Source organism: Acomys russatus, chromosome 23, assembly GCF_903995435.1.
Source record: "Acomys russatus chromosome 23, mAcoRus1.1, whole genome shotgun sequence".
NCBI classification, from domain to species: domain Eukaryota; kingdom Metazoa; phylum Chordata; class Mammalia; order Rodentia; family Muridae; genus Acomys; species Acomys russatus.
Window position 1 is genome coordinate 46,781,442 of NC_067159.1, and position 15,058 is coordinate 46,796,499.

The window sequence follows — 15,058 nt, forward strand, 5'->3', positions numbered from 1 at the left end:
CCAAATTAAATACACTCTTTTACTACGTTGCCCTGGTGGTGCTGGTTTATCACGGCAGTAGAGAAGTCACTAAGACAGCTGTGACACTGGTGCATTTTTGTTGCCCCTCATCAGGTGAAGCGGGTCTTCTCTGTAGTCGCTAGGAATGTGTTGCTGTCCTGAAAGTTGCATTTTAGCCAATGTTTTCTGTACCTGTCAGTGTTACAAGTTCTCTGTCTGGTCAGTGTCTGACTCACTGTTAAATCAATCTTGTTTTCCTGGATAAGTCCACCCAGATCTTCACGCATTATCCTTTTGAAGATATGCGTCTGGATTCAGTTGGTGGATATTTTATGCATCTGGATTCAGTTGGTGGATATTGTGTTTGGAACATGGCGCTACCACCTATGGGCTGGTCTTGGGGGAAGCATTTCTTTTGCAGAGATGACCTAAGGCCACATGATGGGAAGAAACAGAGCTTAATTTCTGTTTTTGCCTGGGCTTAGGACGTGTCTGCATGACCAGGACTCGGGGAGGAGGGTGGGGGCCTGACGCTGTGCAATGCCACTATAGGAAAATAAAGATGTCCTTATTCAGAAAGTCCATATTCTGTGCACACTTCAATAATTCAGCATGAGACTGAAATAAAACTGCTAGAATTTAATAGTTTTAACACCAGTGAGATAAAAAGGCTGCGCTTACAAATAAACCTATATCTGGCCAGTTTTCTATCTTACCTGATATAAAACATAATCAATAAAGAGAAAGGGAAGCCGGCTGAGTCCCGAGGACCCTAGCCACCTTTGAGAACCCCCGCTACATCACATCCAGGTACGACACCTTCTCCGTGACCCTGCCCAGGCCGAGGTTGAAGAGGACGGCCTTCTCAAGCTCCACGTGGTTCTCGTATTCCAGCCGCAGCTCCGCCTCCATCAGCTCTTTTGTCTTTTGAAAGACTTTCTAGGTGGGAACAAGCAAGACAGCGCCATAAGCCACAGACAGCCAAGAGACCCAAAAAAGGAGCAGGGAGGAGCCGGTGCTCTCTAGAAGGACCTTGTATGAGGATAGGAGGACAGAAGGGCAGGACAGCAGTCTGATGAGCTGGCGAAGTGGGGAGCAGGAAAGAGCCTGCCCCTCACTGCTTTTCTATAGCGCAGTGGTTCTCAACCTTCCTAACACTGCTGCCCTTTCATACAGTTCCTCATGGTGCAGTGACCCCAACCATAAGGTCATGTTTGTTGCTACTTCATAACTATAATTTTACCACTGTTGTGAATCAGAATGTAAATATCTGTGTTTTCTGATGGTTTTAGGTGACCCTTGTGGAAGGGCCATTCTACCTTCCCCCACATCCCCTCCCGGCAAAGGGATCGCTACCCACAGGTTGAGAACCGTTGCTGTAGACCAACAAGCAAACTCCTTCTCCTGACTTTCCCATGCATCCTGCCTCCCTTATGTGGCCTGACTCGCAGAACTGCTTTTTTTTTTTTTTTTTTTTTTTTTTTTTTTTGCTTAGAGTTGTAGCAACTGTGGCTAAACTGCTGGGTAGAGCAGGACAGTGTCTCCCACCAGAGCACTTAGACCAGTGTTTGTAAGTGTTCTAGAAAACAAAGCCAAGACCAGTTTGTTTGCTGCAGTGGACTAGACAGAAAGTTGTCACTGGGATTGCTGTATGCTTTGCCACCACCAAGGGTGGCTTTTGAAATGAGCCCTCTGCTTTGACTGTGTAGGTTTATCAATAAACTTATCAATAGACTGTGTGGTCTATCGATAAGTGATGTGTGGAGACTACTGCAGTATCCACGTGCTGGTGCTTTTCATGGACAACTGGGCTCTCAGTTGAAGATCACATTGCAGGATGCTATGTGCTTGGCTGTGAAGAGAGAAGAATTAGAAAACTGTGGTGACAAAGAGGCAAGGGAGGAGATAAGCCAATAAGAAACAGAAATACAAACCCTAGTGACTCGGGTGAGAGTTCAAGAACAGTTTACAGAGTGTTTAAAAGTCTCCAGTTGTAGTAGATGACAGAAAACCAACCCTAGAGTTCCTGGCCCACAGAGATAGTCTGAGAAAGAGGAGAGCGGGCCTGGAGACTGTATGGTGCTCTGATGCCTGCTGCTAAGGCTGATGACCTGAATTCCTTCCCAGGGACTTACTGATAGAAAAGCAAGGAACCACTCCGATTGTGAGCTGTGTACAGCCTTACCACCCAGAACACACCTACACGCAATAAATAGACATGTGATAGAGTCTCACTATGTGCACAGCATGTTGTACTCACTCCTGGTGACCTTGGAAATCAAAGAAATGCCCTCTTGAAGAAGGTAAGAAAAGCCTAGGGCTATGGAGCGCACAGGACTCCCGGGGGACGAGCCCGGTAGCGCTTTCCCGCTGGTGGGAGAAGAAGGCACCTTTCGTTTCTAAAATTTCACTCACAGCTTTCTTCTTCACCAGCTCCAGGGCCATCTCCTTCTTTTCTTCGTCACGGATCAGCTTGCGCTGGTACACATATTCCAGATGCTTGACTTCTCGTTCAAAGTAGTAGTTCACACTTGCTACCTGTCAGAAACAAAGGCCCGCGATGAACTCACCCCACAGGGACAGCCGTGGTCTCTACAAGGCTCTGTTAGAATGCCTGCTGCTCTGTTTTTGTTTGTTTGTTTGTTTTGGTTTTGGTTTTTGTTTTTTTTAAGACAGGGTTTCTCTGTGTAGCCTTTGCTTTCCTGGACTCACTATGTAGACCAGGCTGGCCTCGAACTCACAGCGATCCGCCTGCCTCTGCTTCCGTGCCTGCTGCTCTGTAATGAGCATGTCCCCACCTCAGCTCCCCGAGTCACCTGACATAACCTCACACCCACCTGCTCAACCTTCCTAGTGCTGAGACCCTTTAATGCAGTTCTTCACATGTGGTGTCCCCTAACCGCAAAGTTATTTGCATTGTTACTTCCTAACTGTTATTTTGCTGCTCTTATGAGTCGCTGTCTCAGTTAGTTAGGGTTTGTACTGCAGTGAAGAGACACTATGGCCATCAAAACGCTTATAAAGGAAAACCTTTAATTGGGCTGGCTTACAGTTTAAAGGTTAGTCCACAGCCACCATGGTGGGAGACATGGTGACACGCAGGCAGACGTGGTGTGAGAGAAAGAGCTGAGAGTTCTTGATCTATAAGCAGCAGGAAAGAGACCAGGCCACACTAGGCTTCAGAGCCCGCCCCCACAGTGACGTACTTCCTCCAACAAGGCTGCACCTCCTAATAGTGCCCCTCCCTATGTGCTAAGCATTGAAACATCTTAGTCTGTGGGGGACACTCCTATTCAAACAACATAATCGTATAAATATTTTTTGAAGGTCCCTGGGACTGGCAGGAAAGGAGCAGTCACAGATAGAAGGAGAGAGATGCAAAAAACCCTGCAGTTTTTATAGTAGAACTTTATAGTAGGAATTAGGAGATACAAGTTGTATGTCCTTATCTGAACTTGGTAAATGCAGATGAAGCTATCTCTGGAGACTTTATATTTCTGCTTGTGAGTCTAGACTGCAGTGACTGAGCCATCTTTCCGGCCCTCTGTGGTGGTGACTTTAAAGGAACTAGAAGCAGAGCTGAATTCTTGGCCCCTGGAGGGCTCAGCATGAGGGCATATGGACATCAGCAGACAAGTCATCAGACAGCAATCGGGCAAGCCTGCCACCTGCAGGAGCCAGGCTGGCGCTGGGACTCACACTAGACTGCAGTCTGTGTGTTTAGTGCCAGCTACATATATACTTATGTTTTATGCTCATCAATCCCTTGACACCCTCATTCTCAGCACTGCTGGGAACACTTGGGTGGTGGGTATGAGGTTGGCAGGGCGGAGGATTGCAGGGCCAGCAATATGCTGAGGTTGGAGCGGGTGGTGGAGAGATGTGTAAATCCATCAACAGAGTATCTTGGGGGTGGGGGAGTATCACGGAAACTACAGAGCTCAAACTCAGTCACAGCTTGACAATGGCGACTCTCCATGTCAGCCTTCCTCCCAGTCCGCACATCGCTCATTTGACTTCCTTCCCATCTCATGTTTGGTTACTCCCCTTAGCGTCAAACTATCTAATTCCTACGATAAAAATATATTATTATTTAAAGTACACAAGTCTCTTACTCTCTCGTAAAGCAAAAGTGGCAACATTTAGAGCACACTTTTAAGTTATGGCTCGAAAGTCTGGCAAGATGGTTTGGCGGGTCAGGCGATCGCTGCCAAGTTGGATGATCTGAGTTCAGCCCCGAGGACCCACATGGTAGAAGAGAATCAACTCCTGCAAGTTGTCACTTGAGCTCCACAAGTGTGCCATGGCATGCACATACCCCAACACAAATACATAAATAAGTATACATTTAAAAAAGGAACGCGGCAGCAACATTACCTTTGCAAAGCCGAAACTTTACTAACCTCGTTAAAGGAAGGGTGACTTAATGTCCAAGGAATTTCTAAGATATGCAGTGTTCCATAATAGTCAGCGATGGCTATAAACTGCTGCTTAGCTGAAAGATTTAAAAAACAGGGGGAGGGAATTAACAAACAGAAAGTCAGCTGAAGAGGTTAGACACAGAACCTGCTTTATCTTGTGGTTTCCCAGAGGACCAACTGTGGTTGCTGTGCTCCTGGCTACTTCATAGGATGCTCATGACTGGCCCATGTAAACACGGACAAGTCATTTATTCTAGCCGGTGAGCTGAAACTTAAACTCTGAGTCTTTGTCGGCCTCCCACCACCTCAAGCCTTGCTCTCCTGGTGTCCATATAAGGAGAGAGGCTGGCAGCCCGTCTGTCCTCTCTGGCAGCCCGTCTGTCTTCTCCGTGGTCTTAAGGAAGCAGGGATAGCATTACAGGAGAGTTCTGACCCATGAATCACATCTCAGCACACACACCAAGAGCTGAGAGATCTCGCCGTGTAGATGAGTTTCCCAGACAGTCCCAACCACAGCTCTTCTATGACAAAACACGGATTTTAAAAAAATAGCGAAGCGTGAGAACACTTTTTCTCTGCCGCTTCCCGGATGTTTCCTCAGCTCGTTTTCAGGAGGTCTGGGTCAAACTGCTGAGTCCTATACTCAGAACCCTGCAGCCACACAGTCAGCTTTGTACCAAAGACAGGATAACATGGTTAAGTTGTGCCTCATGGCTAAGCAGAAACCAGACAGAGGCATCCTAGAGGTCCCAAAGCCTGAGTCTCTGGGTGAGCTGTTTCTTAGAGAGAAATCATAGAGACAATCTTATGTCTATAGACTTTTGGAAACAAAGGGAAACTTCTTCCAGTAAAGACTTACATACTGGAATTATACAGAAAATAGTAATTGGGCCAAATGGGAAAACAAACAAACAAACAAAACTAAAGGAAATAAATTACTTTTCTATAAGAAGCATCCTTGAATTTATGCTTGTCTGTTAGTATATTGCTATTTACTCATATTTAACCCAGAGACTAATGCTTAAATAGATATATAACCCTAGAGAATCATGTGATCCCATGGGGAGAGTTGCTTGATGTGGCCCCATCTGAGAATCCCTAAGAAAATAATTTTAAAAAGCAAAAACAAAACAAAACTGACAAAGACACAGAATTCAACATTTTTGGGAAAGAAATAGCCAAAAAGCAGCAAAGATTTAGGACTACTCTGTAAGGCTAAGACAGGACTGATGTTCTCCACCCTGTGGTTCCAAATCGCCCTCAGCCTGACCTCATCAGAATCTGAGAGTCACTGCGGTGAGCCGCAACTCCAAGTGGTGCTTAGGGGCTTCCCAGGTGTGGGAGCAGGGGTGAGGGAAAGGATGGGGGTATTGCTGGAGAAACAGAGGGAGAGTGGAGAGCAGAAGAGAGAGGGAGGGAAAGAAAAGGGGCAGGAGGAGGGTAGGGAGAAAGTAAGGGTGGGGGGAAAACACGGGAGGGGGTTCAGGTGAATGCCAGAGTGTTCCCGGCTCAACTGAACACGTCACTCCATGGATTGGAATGGACATACAGGAAAAGGTCCAGGGTTTGATGTAGGTGATCATGGTGATGCAAATATTCTGGGACTGAGTGGGCTCGTGGGTTTTCTCCAAGAGGTCCCAGATGTCCACGTAGCCATCCTCTCGACCGATGTAGAATACTCCAGGCCTCGTCAGAGACCAGTGTCCTGCCGTATACCTTTTTGGTGCACAGCACGTTTGAAGAAGTGGTCCAGTCTAAATACAAGTTTAAAAGACACATTGAAAACTTTCTTTTTCTGTGGCCTAAGGTAAATTCACAATGATTTTTTTTAAGTATAGTTCAACTGGCCATAATTATTTAACCATAAGTTTATCCCATGGGGAAGCCTTATCTCCTTTTGTTGTGGGGTTTTATTTTTATTTTTAAAATGACAGATGAGAGCGAGACAGAGAGATAGAGAGAGGCAGAGAGACAGAAAGACAGAGGAGAGACAGAGGACAGAGAGATCCACATGCCGCAACACATATGTGGCCATGAGAGGGCAACTTTGTGAGCTGGTTCCTTCCTTCCACCTTTACAGAGGTTTTGGGGGATCACACGTACTTATAAGCCTTGCACAGCTTCACTCACTCACAGCTTTACTCACTAAGCCATGCTGCCTGCAGTGTTGTAGGATTTACATGGGACAAGTTATTTTCTTTCCCATTTATTGTATAAGTAACTTTTTTTTTTCTTCTTTTAATTGCTTTTTAGAAAAGACCGAATCTTCTGATTTGGATTCAGATGGTCCTGCTAACTCAACTGCCTCTGAACTTATTGTTTCTACGAGGGTCTGTAGACAGCAGATCAAGGAGAGGAGTGTAAGGACAGTTCTCCTATAACTTTGCCTTGTTGCCAGAGATCTGCTGTCCACAGAAAGCAAGTGAAAAGTCTCTTGTGGTTTGAGAATGTGTCCCCCACAGGCTCATGTGTTCAATGCTTGGTTTCCAGCTGGTGACACTATTTTGGGATGCTCTGGAAACTTCAGGTGCTGGGTGGGGCCTAGCCAGAGAGAGGTGTCACGCCTTTGAAGGTTCTACCTGGTCGTGGTGCTGTGCCTCTACTTCCTGCCCACCTTGAGGTGAGCAGTCTCATCTGCACGCTGCTGCTTCTTCCTGGATGTTGTAGTTCAGTTGAGTCACCCAGCCACACACCCGTCATCCCGAGCACATCTTCCCCCCATGAGTTACTACTGAGGTGTTTTTGTCACAGCTATGCAAAAGTCACCAATGTAGCTGTCCATCAGCTGCGAGCTGCATGTTGGAAATCAGCAGCAAGCCTTTCATATGTGACTTCAGATGGCTGTAGATATGTTTGGAAGAGAGACCCTGCTTCCACCATGAGATGATTTGCTAACTTTGGGAAGTTGCTACAAAGAGAAAACGCTTTCTCCCACTCAGATCCATCTACCCATGAGAAACAGCCAACTGTTCTTTATGTCTTCATTGACAAAAGCAAGTCACAGCGTTGTCTTCCATATGACAACTCACACATAGGAAACCTTCTTGTGAGGGAAGAAGCCTGCCCAGGCCTGGGCTGCTGGCCCCCAACTCTGTGCCCTTCAAGCCTTTTTGTACCCATTTTCTCAGTTCCTTCTGTCTCTGGGGAAACCCAGTTCTTGGTTCCTGCCAGTCTTCTGGAAATCATGCTAGCTTTCTTTTTTTCTCAATACAAAACTTCCTCATTGGAAAAATAAGCAAACAGCAAAACCAAACCTACCGAGTATATGGTTAGAAAGTTTGTTGATGAAGATTTAAATAGCTTTCTGTTTTGTTCAATGGCACCCTGTGTATAAATGTTTGTACCCATTTCTTTTTAAAATCATTTGTATAAATTAGAGCTCTGAAAAGGGAGTGTCATTTGGTGAGAGGATATGTATATCACAGTTGTGATACACGGGTGTGCTCTGTCTCTCTCCCTCCAGTTTTCTCATAATCTCCTATTTCTCACCAAAGGGGCACAGCAATTCAGATTTCCCACAAAAAAAAGGAGCTGGTTTTTCCCTGTTCCTGCTTCACTGGACTTAATTTTTTTCCAGTATTTTTGTTTGTTTGTTTGTCTTGGAAGCTTGGCTCCTATCTGGCAGGACCAGCCTTAATCCGGACCAAATCTTACTGGTGCTCGCGTGTGTCAGGACAGTGTGCTCTGCTGGCCCTGGGCCCTCAGTCTGTAACTGCCAACTCCCTGAAGCTGCTAACCCGTTCCCAGTGCAGAAGAAAAGTGGACAGGCCTGGCGACCACTTCATCTGGTCACCAGAGGCCACCTTCCCACTCTCAAGGAGCAAAACTCAAGTCAGACGACCTGCCCGCAGTAGATGGTTCCAAGAAAAAACATGGCTAGGTTTCAGAGAACAAGGGCCCTGCTGTGTTGTTTACTTCCTCTCTGGAAAGAAAGGCTCATGGTCATATTTTCAAAGGCTTTCAGTAGTACAGCTGACAAGCTGGAGCCAGACCATCTGCTCTCATTTTTCTATAAAGTGCCCCATAGGCACGGTACCCTGGAGCAGCCTTTGTTCGTATTGTCTTGCCCAGCAACAAAGATGCAAGCACCCACCCACCTCGGCGGGAACCTACCATGACTTCTTCCTTCCAGATGGCCACATTCCATCCTCCAATAGTGAGGATGATGTCGTTGTAGAAAGGTGACCTCTGAACAGTATGGACAGCCCCGTCATGGACAGTGTAGAGGTTCACAGGCTTCTTGGCTGTGGAAGAGAACAAGACCAAGTTTGGGTGCGTGGTCTGTCACACAAGCCTGCCCCCAGGGCCACCTTCCAGGCTCTCAGGAATGCCACGTTCTCTTCACTCATCTGCTCACTAGTCCAGTCTGGGAGTTACTAATGTTTGCGGATTGCTTATATGTGCAAAAGTCTTCATGGGGGGCAGGGGCTGGACAATGGCTAGCTAGTAACACAGTGTGGCCCTGACCTCAAGTGTTGTTCTTGATTTACCAGTACTGGCCTAGTAATGCTTATTATTTGGCCTATACTTATTATTACGGCAGTATTTTCTAACCCACTAGTAACCAGTTAAGACACAGGCACCTGTTATATTTTAAAATAGCCTTAGTTAATCTGGGGCAGGGCAGACATTAATCTTCTAAACTACTTCCCATAGCGGGGCTTCTGCTTCTAATAATTTTATCAAGCTATAATCCATAATCCCATATACTTGCTAATGTTCTTCATCTGGGCCAAATCCTCCATCCATGCTGGCCATGTGCTTCTCCTCCACCTAACCCATGATGGCGCAACCTTCTTCTTCTCTCTTCTCTTCTGGACTCTCTTCCCAAGATTCTCTCTGTCTCCCTAAGCCCAGGAACTTTAGCCATGCCTATCCCATTTGCCCTGCCCAGGTATGAAGGCCTTTCATTAATTAGCACCAAAATACATCAAACCGACCCTCAATACTCAAGTGGCTATCAGTCTTATGGGAAGGAAAGATACCCAGTAAAAAGATGCCCCAGGAAGTCATTGCAACCCACCTATGTGAGGACCAAAGAGGAACCATTGTAAAGGAGAGTGACATGGAACACTCCTAGCTTAGACTGAATGCTCAGGGGAGCGAATCCTTTAAGTTTGAGTGTGGTTGAGCTTTGGAAGCTTCTGCCGTGGAAGAGTTTGCAGACAGAGGGACAACACCTATGGAAATCCTGGGAAGAGGACCAGTAATTGCCTTTGTCCTGTGTGGAAAGTGCAACTATAAGTGTGAGATGGGAAATGTGTGGGGTCTAGAAGGACCAGACTCCGCAGAGCCCTGCAGTGTAAAGGGTTCAGATAAAGCCACAGCACAATGTCTTTTTATGAGTCTAGCTCAAAACCCATCGATGTTGTTTCCAAAGATACTCTGGCTGTTATGGGGAGAATGGGTTAGAGGCAGGTGGTGGCCCCAGTGAGGGCTCTGGTGGCAGTTCAGGTGTGAGAGGGAGTGGTGACTTGAATTAAGATGCAGTAGATGAGCAGATAACCAGGACATTTTTGTGAGCCAAGGTATGGTGAAAGCTTGGCCAGACAGAGTGAGCAAGATGAGGTGCTAACAACAGCCTGGTTTCTGAGGAGAGCAACTGGCTTGAAGCATCCCCCTTGGCTGCAGCTAAGAAAGGTAAAGTTCACACACTGAGACCAGAGCTGCCTGGAGCCTTTGCCCCACGCCCCATGGTCTTCCTGCCTCTCTGGTCTCTGCACAGAGCACATCAGGATTAGAGCTGGGCTTTTCCTTCTATCTGCCAGGGGTGACTGCTGACCTCAATGCTCTTTGTTCACTGTTCCAAACTCCAGGGAAGGCCATAAAAGCAAATGCCTGTGGGGGTTTAACATGCAATGTCTCGTTGCTGTACCCTAAAACTGCTAACATAGTCTGTATCTCATCATTTTAATACTATGTGAGAGCTGAACTGCCACCCAAACACTGATGGGATATGAAGGAGAAAGAGACTTTCTTACCCTTTGTAAGAAAGTTATAAAGTAGGGGTTTGAAAGGCTATTTGTCCATTTGTAACAGCAGAAAGGTTGGGAGTATCCATGGCTGAGTGGCTAAGCAAAATGTGGCATAGATTTGCTATGGGTATAATTGGAGCATTATTCAGCCTGGGCTGGCTCGGTGATTATGCACACTGGCTGCTCTTCCAGGCTTGATTCCCAGCTTGGGGGAAGCTCAGAAAATCGTGTCTCTATTTAGGGGCAGAGATACTCTATGAGGAAGGGGCCAGACCTCAGTAGCCTCTAAGGCTCCCGTAATAGTCTGTCCTCAAGAGTGGAGACCCTAAAATCATTTAGGAGATGGGGTGTAGTTGGGGAATCAACATAACCCATTCCCACGCGAAAGACTCCTGAGAACTAATCCCAGAGAGATTCACCAGGGGGATCCGTGTTAGGACTGGGGTCTTGGTCACAGTCTCAAGTGTAGCTTCTCGGCGGAGGAGTTCGTCTAGACAGCGATAAGAAGCCAGGGTTCTTTCCTGGACCCCAGGGCCTGGGAAGCAAGGACACTTCCTGCTTCTGGCCAAGGCCAAAACTGGAATTGCTCACTTTGCCCCTGAGCTGCCTAGCTGGTTTCTGTTCCCAGCGCTCATCATGATTTTAGTAGGTCAAAGGCTTCCACTACCCCCAAGAGTGTCACCAGGCGGCATCTGAGACCGACGGCAGAGGTCCCCTCACTTTGCTGTGACACACCTCCCTGATGTTTCCAACAAAGTGTTTGGATTTATGGCTTTCTTCACCTTGTTACAATAAAAATTACAAGAGTTAAAAAAAATCTATATGTGAATATGGAATTTGGGTTAGCCCAAGTGTGTGTTTTTAGAACATGACCATTTGGCTCTGGAATAAATTAACTTTTTTTTTTTTTTTTTTTTTTTTTTTTTTTTTTTTACATTAATAGTAGGTTACAGGAGGCTACACAGGACCAAAAGGTGGGGTCCCAGAGGGGTCAAAGGTTTGTAGAAGCAGAAATGCATCTATGGGGGTGAGCTAAGTGACCAAACCAAGTCAGAGTAAAGCTGTACTGCTCAGTTCAGTTGCAAAGGCAAAAGGGCAGGGCTGGGTCCAGGTGGATGAACAGGACCTTTGGGCACCAATTCTAGTAAGGCCATATCAGCAGGGGAGACTGAGGTGAGTGGAAACCACAGGGGAAGCTGGGAGTTCTCTGCCTGTGGGCCTTGACAGGTCTGTGGGAGCCACAGTCTCTGCAGTGCTAAGTGCCACCTTTTTAAAAAAAATAAAATTATATTTTATTTTAAAAACATATTTCATTAATTTATTCATATTACATCTAAATTGTTATCCTACCCCTTGTATCCTCCCATTCCTCCTTCCCTCCCTCCCTCCCATTTTTCCCTTACTCCCCTCCCCCTATGACTGTGACTGAGGGGGACCTCCTCCCCCTGTATATGCTCATAGGGTATCAAGTCTCTTCTTGGTAGCCTGCACCTTTTTAATGGGGCCCAGCTAAGAGAATTATAGACTTTCTTAGGTTTGGAATGTCTGATATGTTCTTGGGGCTAGTTTCCCTGATGTTATTTTAATTTCCCTCGTGTCCCTGCTATCTCATTTATAGAGTGGAACCTTGTCTACTCGCAGTGATAAGCATTTATCAATCCGTACCATGTGGATGGTACCAGACCAATGATGCCATTAGAATGTTCACCAAGCTGAAAAAGTGACCCTCCATCTTCAAGATGCACCCTCAGGCTGCTTGGAAGATGGAGTCTCGTAGTTCGGAGCACAGTCTGAAAACCCACTGTTTTACACGATACAGAGTAATGCAGAGTAAGGCACAGACTGATGACAACAAATAAATTTGAAAAAAAGAAAGAAAGAAAAAGAAAGGTGGCTCTTCTAGATTGGAAGTGAGAGCCCCACGTTCTAAGACTGCATCTGGAGGAGACCACAGGGCACATATTTCCCAGGCTTCCTTGAGCGGTCTGGGAAGTTCCTGGTAAGGCAGAAGACACCCCCAAGACACTGATGGCTTTGTTTTTGCTGCTGTTTTTGCTCTGCGGTTGCCTTTGGAGAAGTTTCCCTCCACACAGTCTCTGAGTGAGCAAGGCTGTCCTGGGGGATGGAAACCTTCTCAGAACTTGTGATCAGCTGTGGCATTATCCACAATGGTAAGCCTGTTTATTTATTTATTAAAACAAAATGACATCCCACAATAATCTTTTCTCCCTAGTGTCCTTTGGAAGACCTGCGTGACTTCCAACAATGAACGGGACCGTCCCTAAGTTATTAAGTGGAATGCCGGAGCCTCCAGGCCTGGTTGCTAAAAAAAAGAAAATTATGATAACCCAAAAGGCACAGATTGGCAGCAGATTGCCTGGGCTCAAAGGCTGCTATTGATGCCCAAGGCAGTGATCCCACAGGCTGCTGTGACGATGACATGAGTTTATCCATGGGAAGCGCTTGGCACAGGGCCTGGCACGGATAGCGCAGACTGTACAGTGTAAGGGTCTACTACACGAAACAATTATGTCAGCCAATTGTCATTCAGACCTGTGTTTCTTGGCTTGCCTCTTAGATCATGTGGAAATATTTGGTGTGGCCTTCCCTGCCCACCTCCCTTCCCACTCCCCTCTTCCCCACCCCCGGCTCTCAGTCTCATTTGGGGTAATTAATTCCCTTTTAAAAGGTTGGTTGGTTTGTTTGCTTTCTAAGAGGATGGAATTCTCTTTCCTGCCTGTTAGGTGGAGTTGAGCAGACCAGGAGGGAGGAAGGTGCCGAAGCTGCCTCTGCCTCAGTGTCACTCAGGGAACATCCCTGATGTTTATAAAAGATGCTGAGTGGGAGCTCACAAGGAAAACATCTGCGGCCCACAGACCACATGTGAACAGAGCATGTGGGGGCAGGGCACATGCAGAGAGGCCGTGTACCAACTCTCCCATCCTGCAAGCATTATTCAAAGGGACACGAGCAGGCTGGCTCAGCACTGCCTGTTCCACAGTGCTTGGCTGATGGCCTCCAAGGGTCTCTACAGCCCCGGGAGTTGAAGCTCTTCTTTTTGTTGGGAATAAACTAAATGCCAAGGAATGACAAGCAACAAGATCACCTAAATCTTACTGGCCACAAGTCCTAGGCTAGAGACCCTCACGTCCCCCATGTTTTTCTGCTATATGACTGTTACCACACCTGCCTGCTAGTCCCTACTGGCTCTCACCAGGCCACTGTGACTGTGCATCCTGCTTCCATTAGGAGTCCCACTGCCAAACAGCCAGTCCGATTGACTCGGCCCTCACTCCCTTCCCGGGTTCTTCTTCTGAATATGGTTGGCAGCTTTCATTAATACAAGCAAAGTTTTTGCTCCCTGGACTCAGATGGCTGGTCCTTGTCCTGCTGCAGTTGGCCCCCAGATGGCTATGCTTTTAGCCCTGACTTCTCCCTCTTCCTTCCTGTCTGCTGCTCTTTTGGGTTCCTACATGCTCGCCCTTGTTGCTCTTTTGACAAGGAGCATCTTTCCCCATCAAATCTATCTGAAAAATTCCCAATCCACCCTTTAGGACTCAGCTCAACTGTGGTTGAAAAGTGGTCCAAATGGGACCATTACTTAACAGCCCACGAGAGACAGATTCTCTCTCGACTTCTGCATCACTTTCTGTTTCGTTACAACCATAATACTACTGTTTCTTTGCCTTTCCCAACAGGCCGGAAGAAGACACTTCCTAATCTATTATCATCAATGTCTGGTTCATTGCATAAAAATGGAATGCAGTTTATTTAAAAGAAATGGCTTTTTCCATGGTCATTCTCAAAAATTGTTTCAAAGGCTGGCTGTAAGAGGAGATGGGATTCCATAAAAATGTCTGACACCAGGAGGAATCCCTGTTTGCCAACATGTCCAGTCCTCCACTGTGTCCTCAGAATACACATTGTGATTACACGCTTGGTCTCACAACACTCCTGACTAACGGCATAACATCCAGGCAAGGTGGGACCTGTTGATATCCTGTTCTGGGGACAAGGGAGAGATGGCCCATGAGGACCCAGTGCCCCTGAGCAGCAGATGGTGGGTTTTAGTCAGGTAGGGGCTCACCAGACCCCACCACTTCCTGCATACCTATAGTTAATGGTGGCTGGGGGAGTTGTGACATCTCTTCAAGGATATAGACACTGGCAAAGGAGCCCACGCTGCCATAAATAACCATTAACCCAGAACCACGTAGGCAAGCCCAGTGAAACGTATTGGGCCATAAAATAAATAAACTAATAAGGACTAAGTGAGAGGATAAAGGGGATTAAAGGGAGCTGGGGGCAGATAGGAGAGCACAACAAGGATTGAAAATGACAAAAATACATTATATATAGCTATCTGTCTATCTAGCTATCTTTTTTTTTTTTGGTTTTTTTTTTTTTTTTTTTTTTTTTTTTTTTTTTTTTGGTTTTTCAAGACAAAGTTTCTCTGTGTAGCCTTGGCTGTCCTAGACTCCCTTTGTAGACCAGGCTGACCTCAAGCTCACAGTGATCCGCCTGCCTCTGCCTCCCAAGTGCAAGTGCTGGGATTAAAGGTGTGCACCACCACACCCGGCTTATACATTTTATATTTATATGTGTGTTAAAATGCTGCAGTGAATCTCAATATTATATATAATTAACATACGCTAATGAAAC

The 15,058-nt window shown here is 46.4% G+C and overlaps 1 protein-coding gene across 1 annotated transcript in view; it reads right to left on the minus strand.

Annotated features, from left to right (window-relative positions):
- Positions 1–795: 795 nt before the first annotated feature.
- The window catches only part of Dnai3 (dynein axonemal intermediate chain 3), a 56,740-nt gene continuing 42,477 nt past the window's right edge, over positions 796–15,058 (minus strand). The window contains exons 19-23 of the mRNA XM_051165865.1: positions 8,535–8,665; positions 5,971–6,175; positions 4,404–4,495; positions 2,416–2,538; positions 796–939 (exon numbers count right to left, since the gene is read on the minus strand). Coding sequence (XP_051021822.1) covers positions 796–939; positions 2,416–2,538; positions 4,404–4,495; positions 5,971–6,175; positions 8,535–8,665 — 695 coding nt within the window. The remainder of the gene's footprint in view (positions 940–2,415; positions 2,539–4,403; positions 4,496–5,970; positions 6,176–8,534; positions 8,666–15,058) is intronic.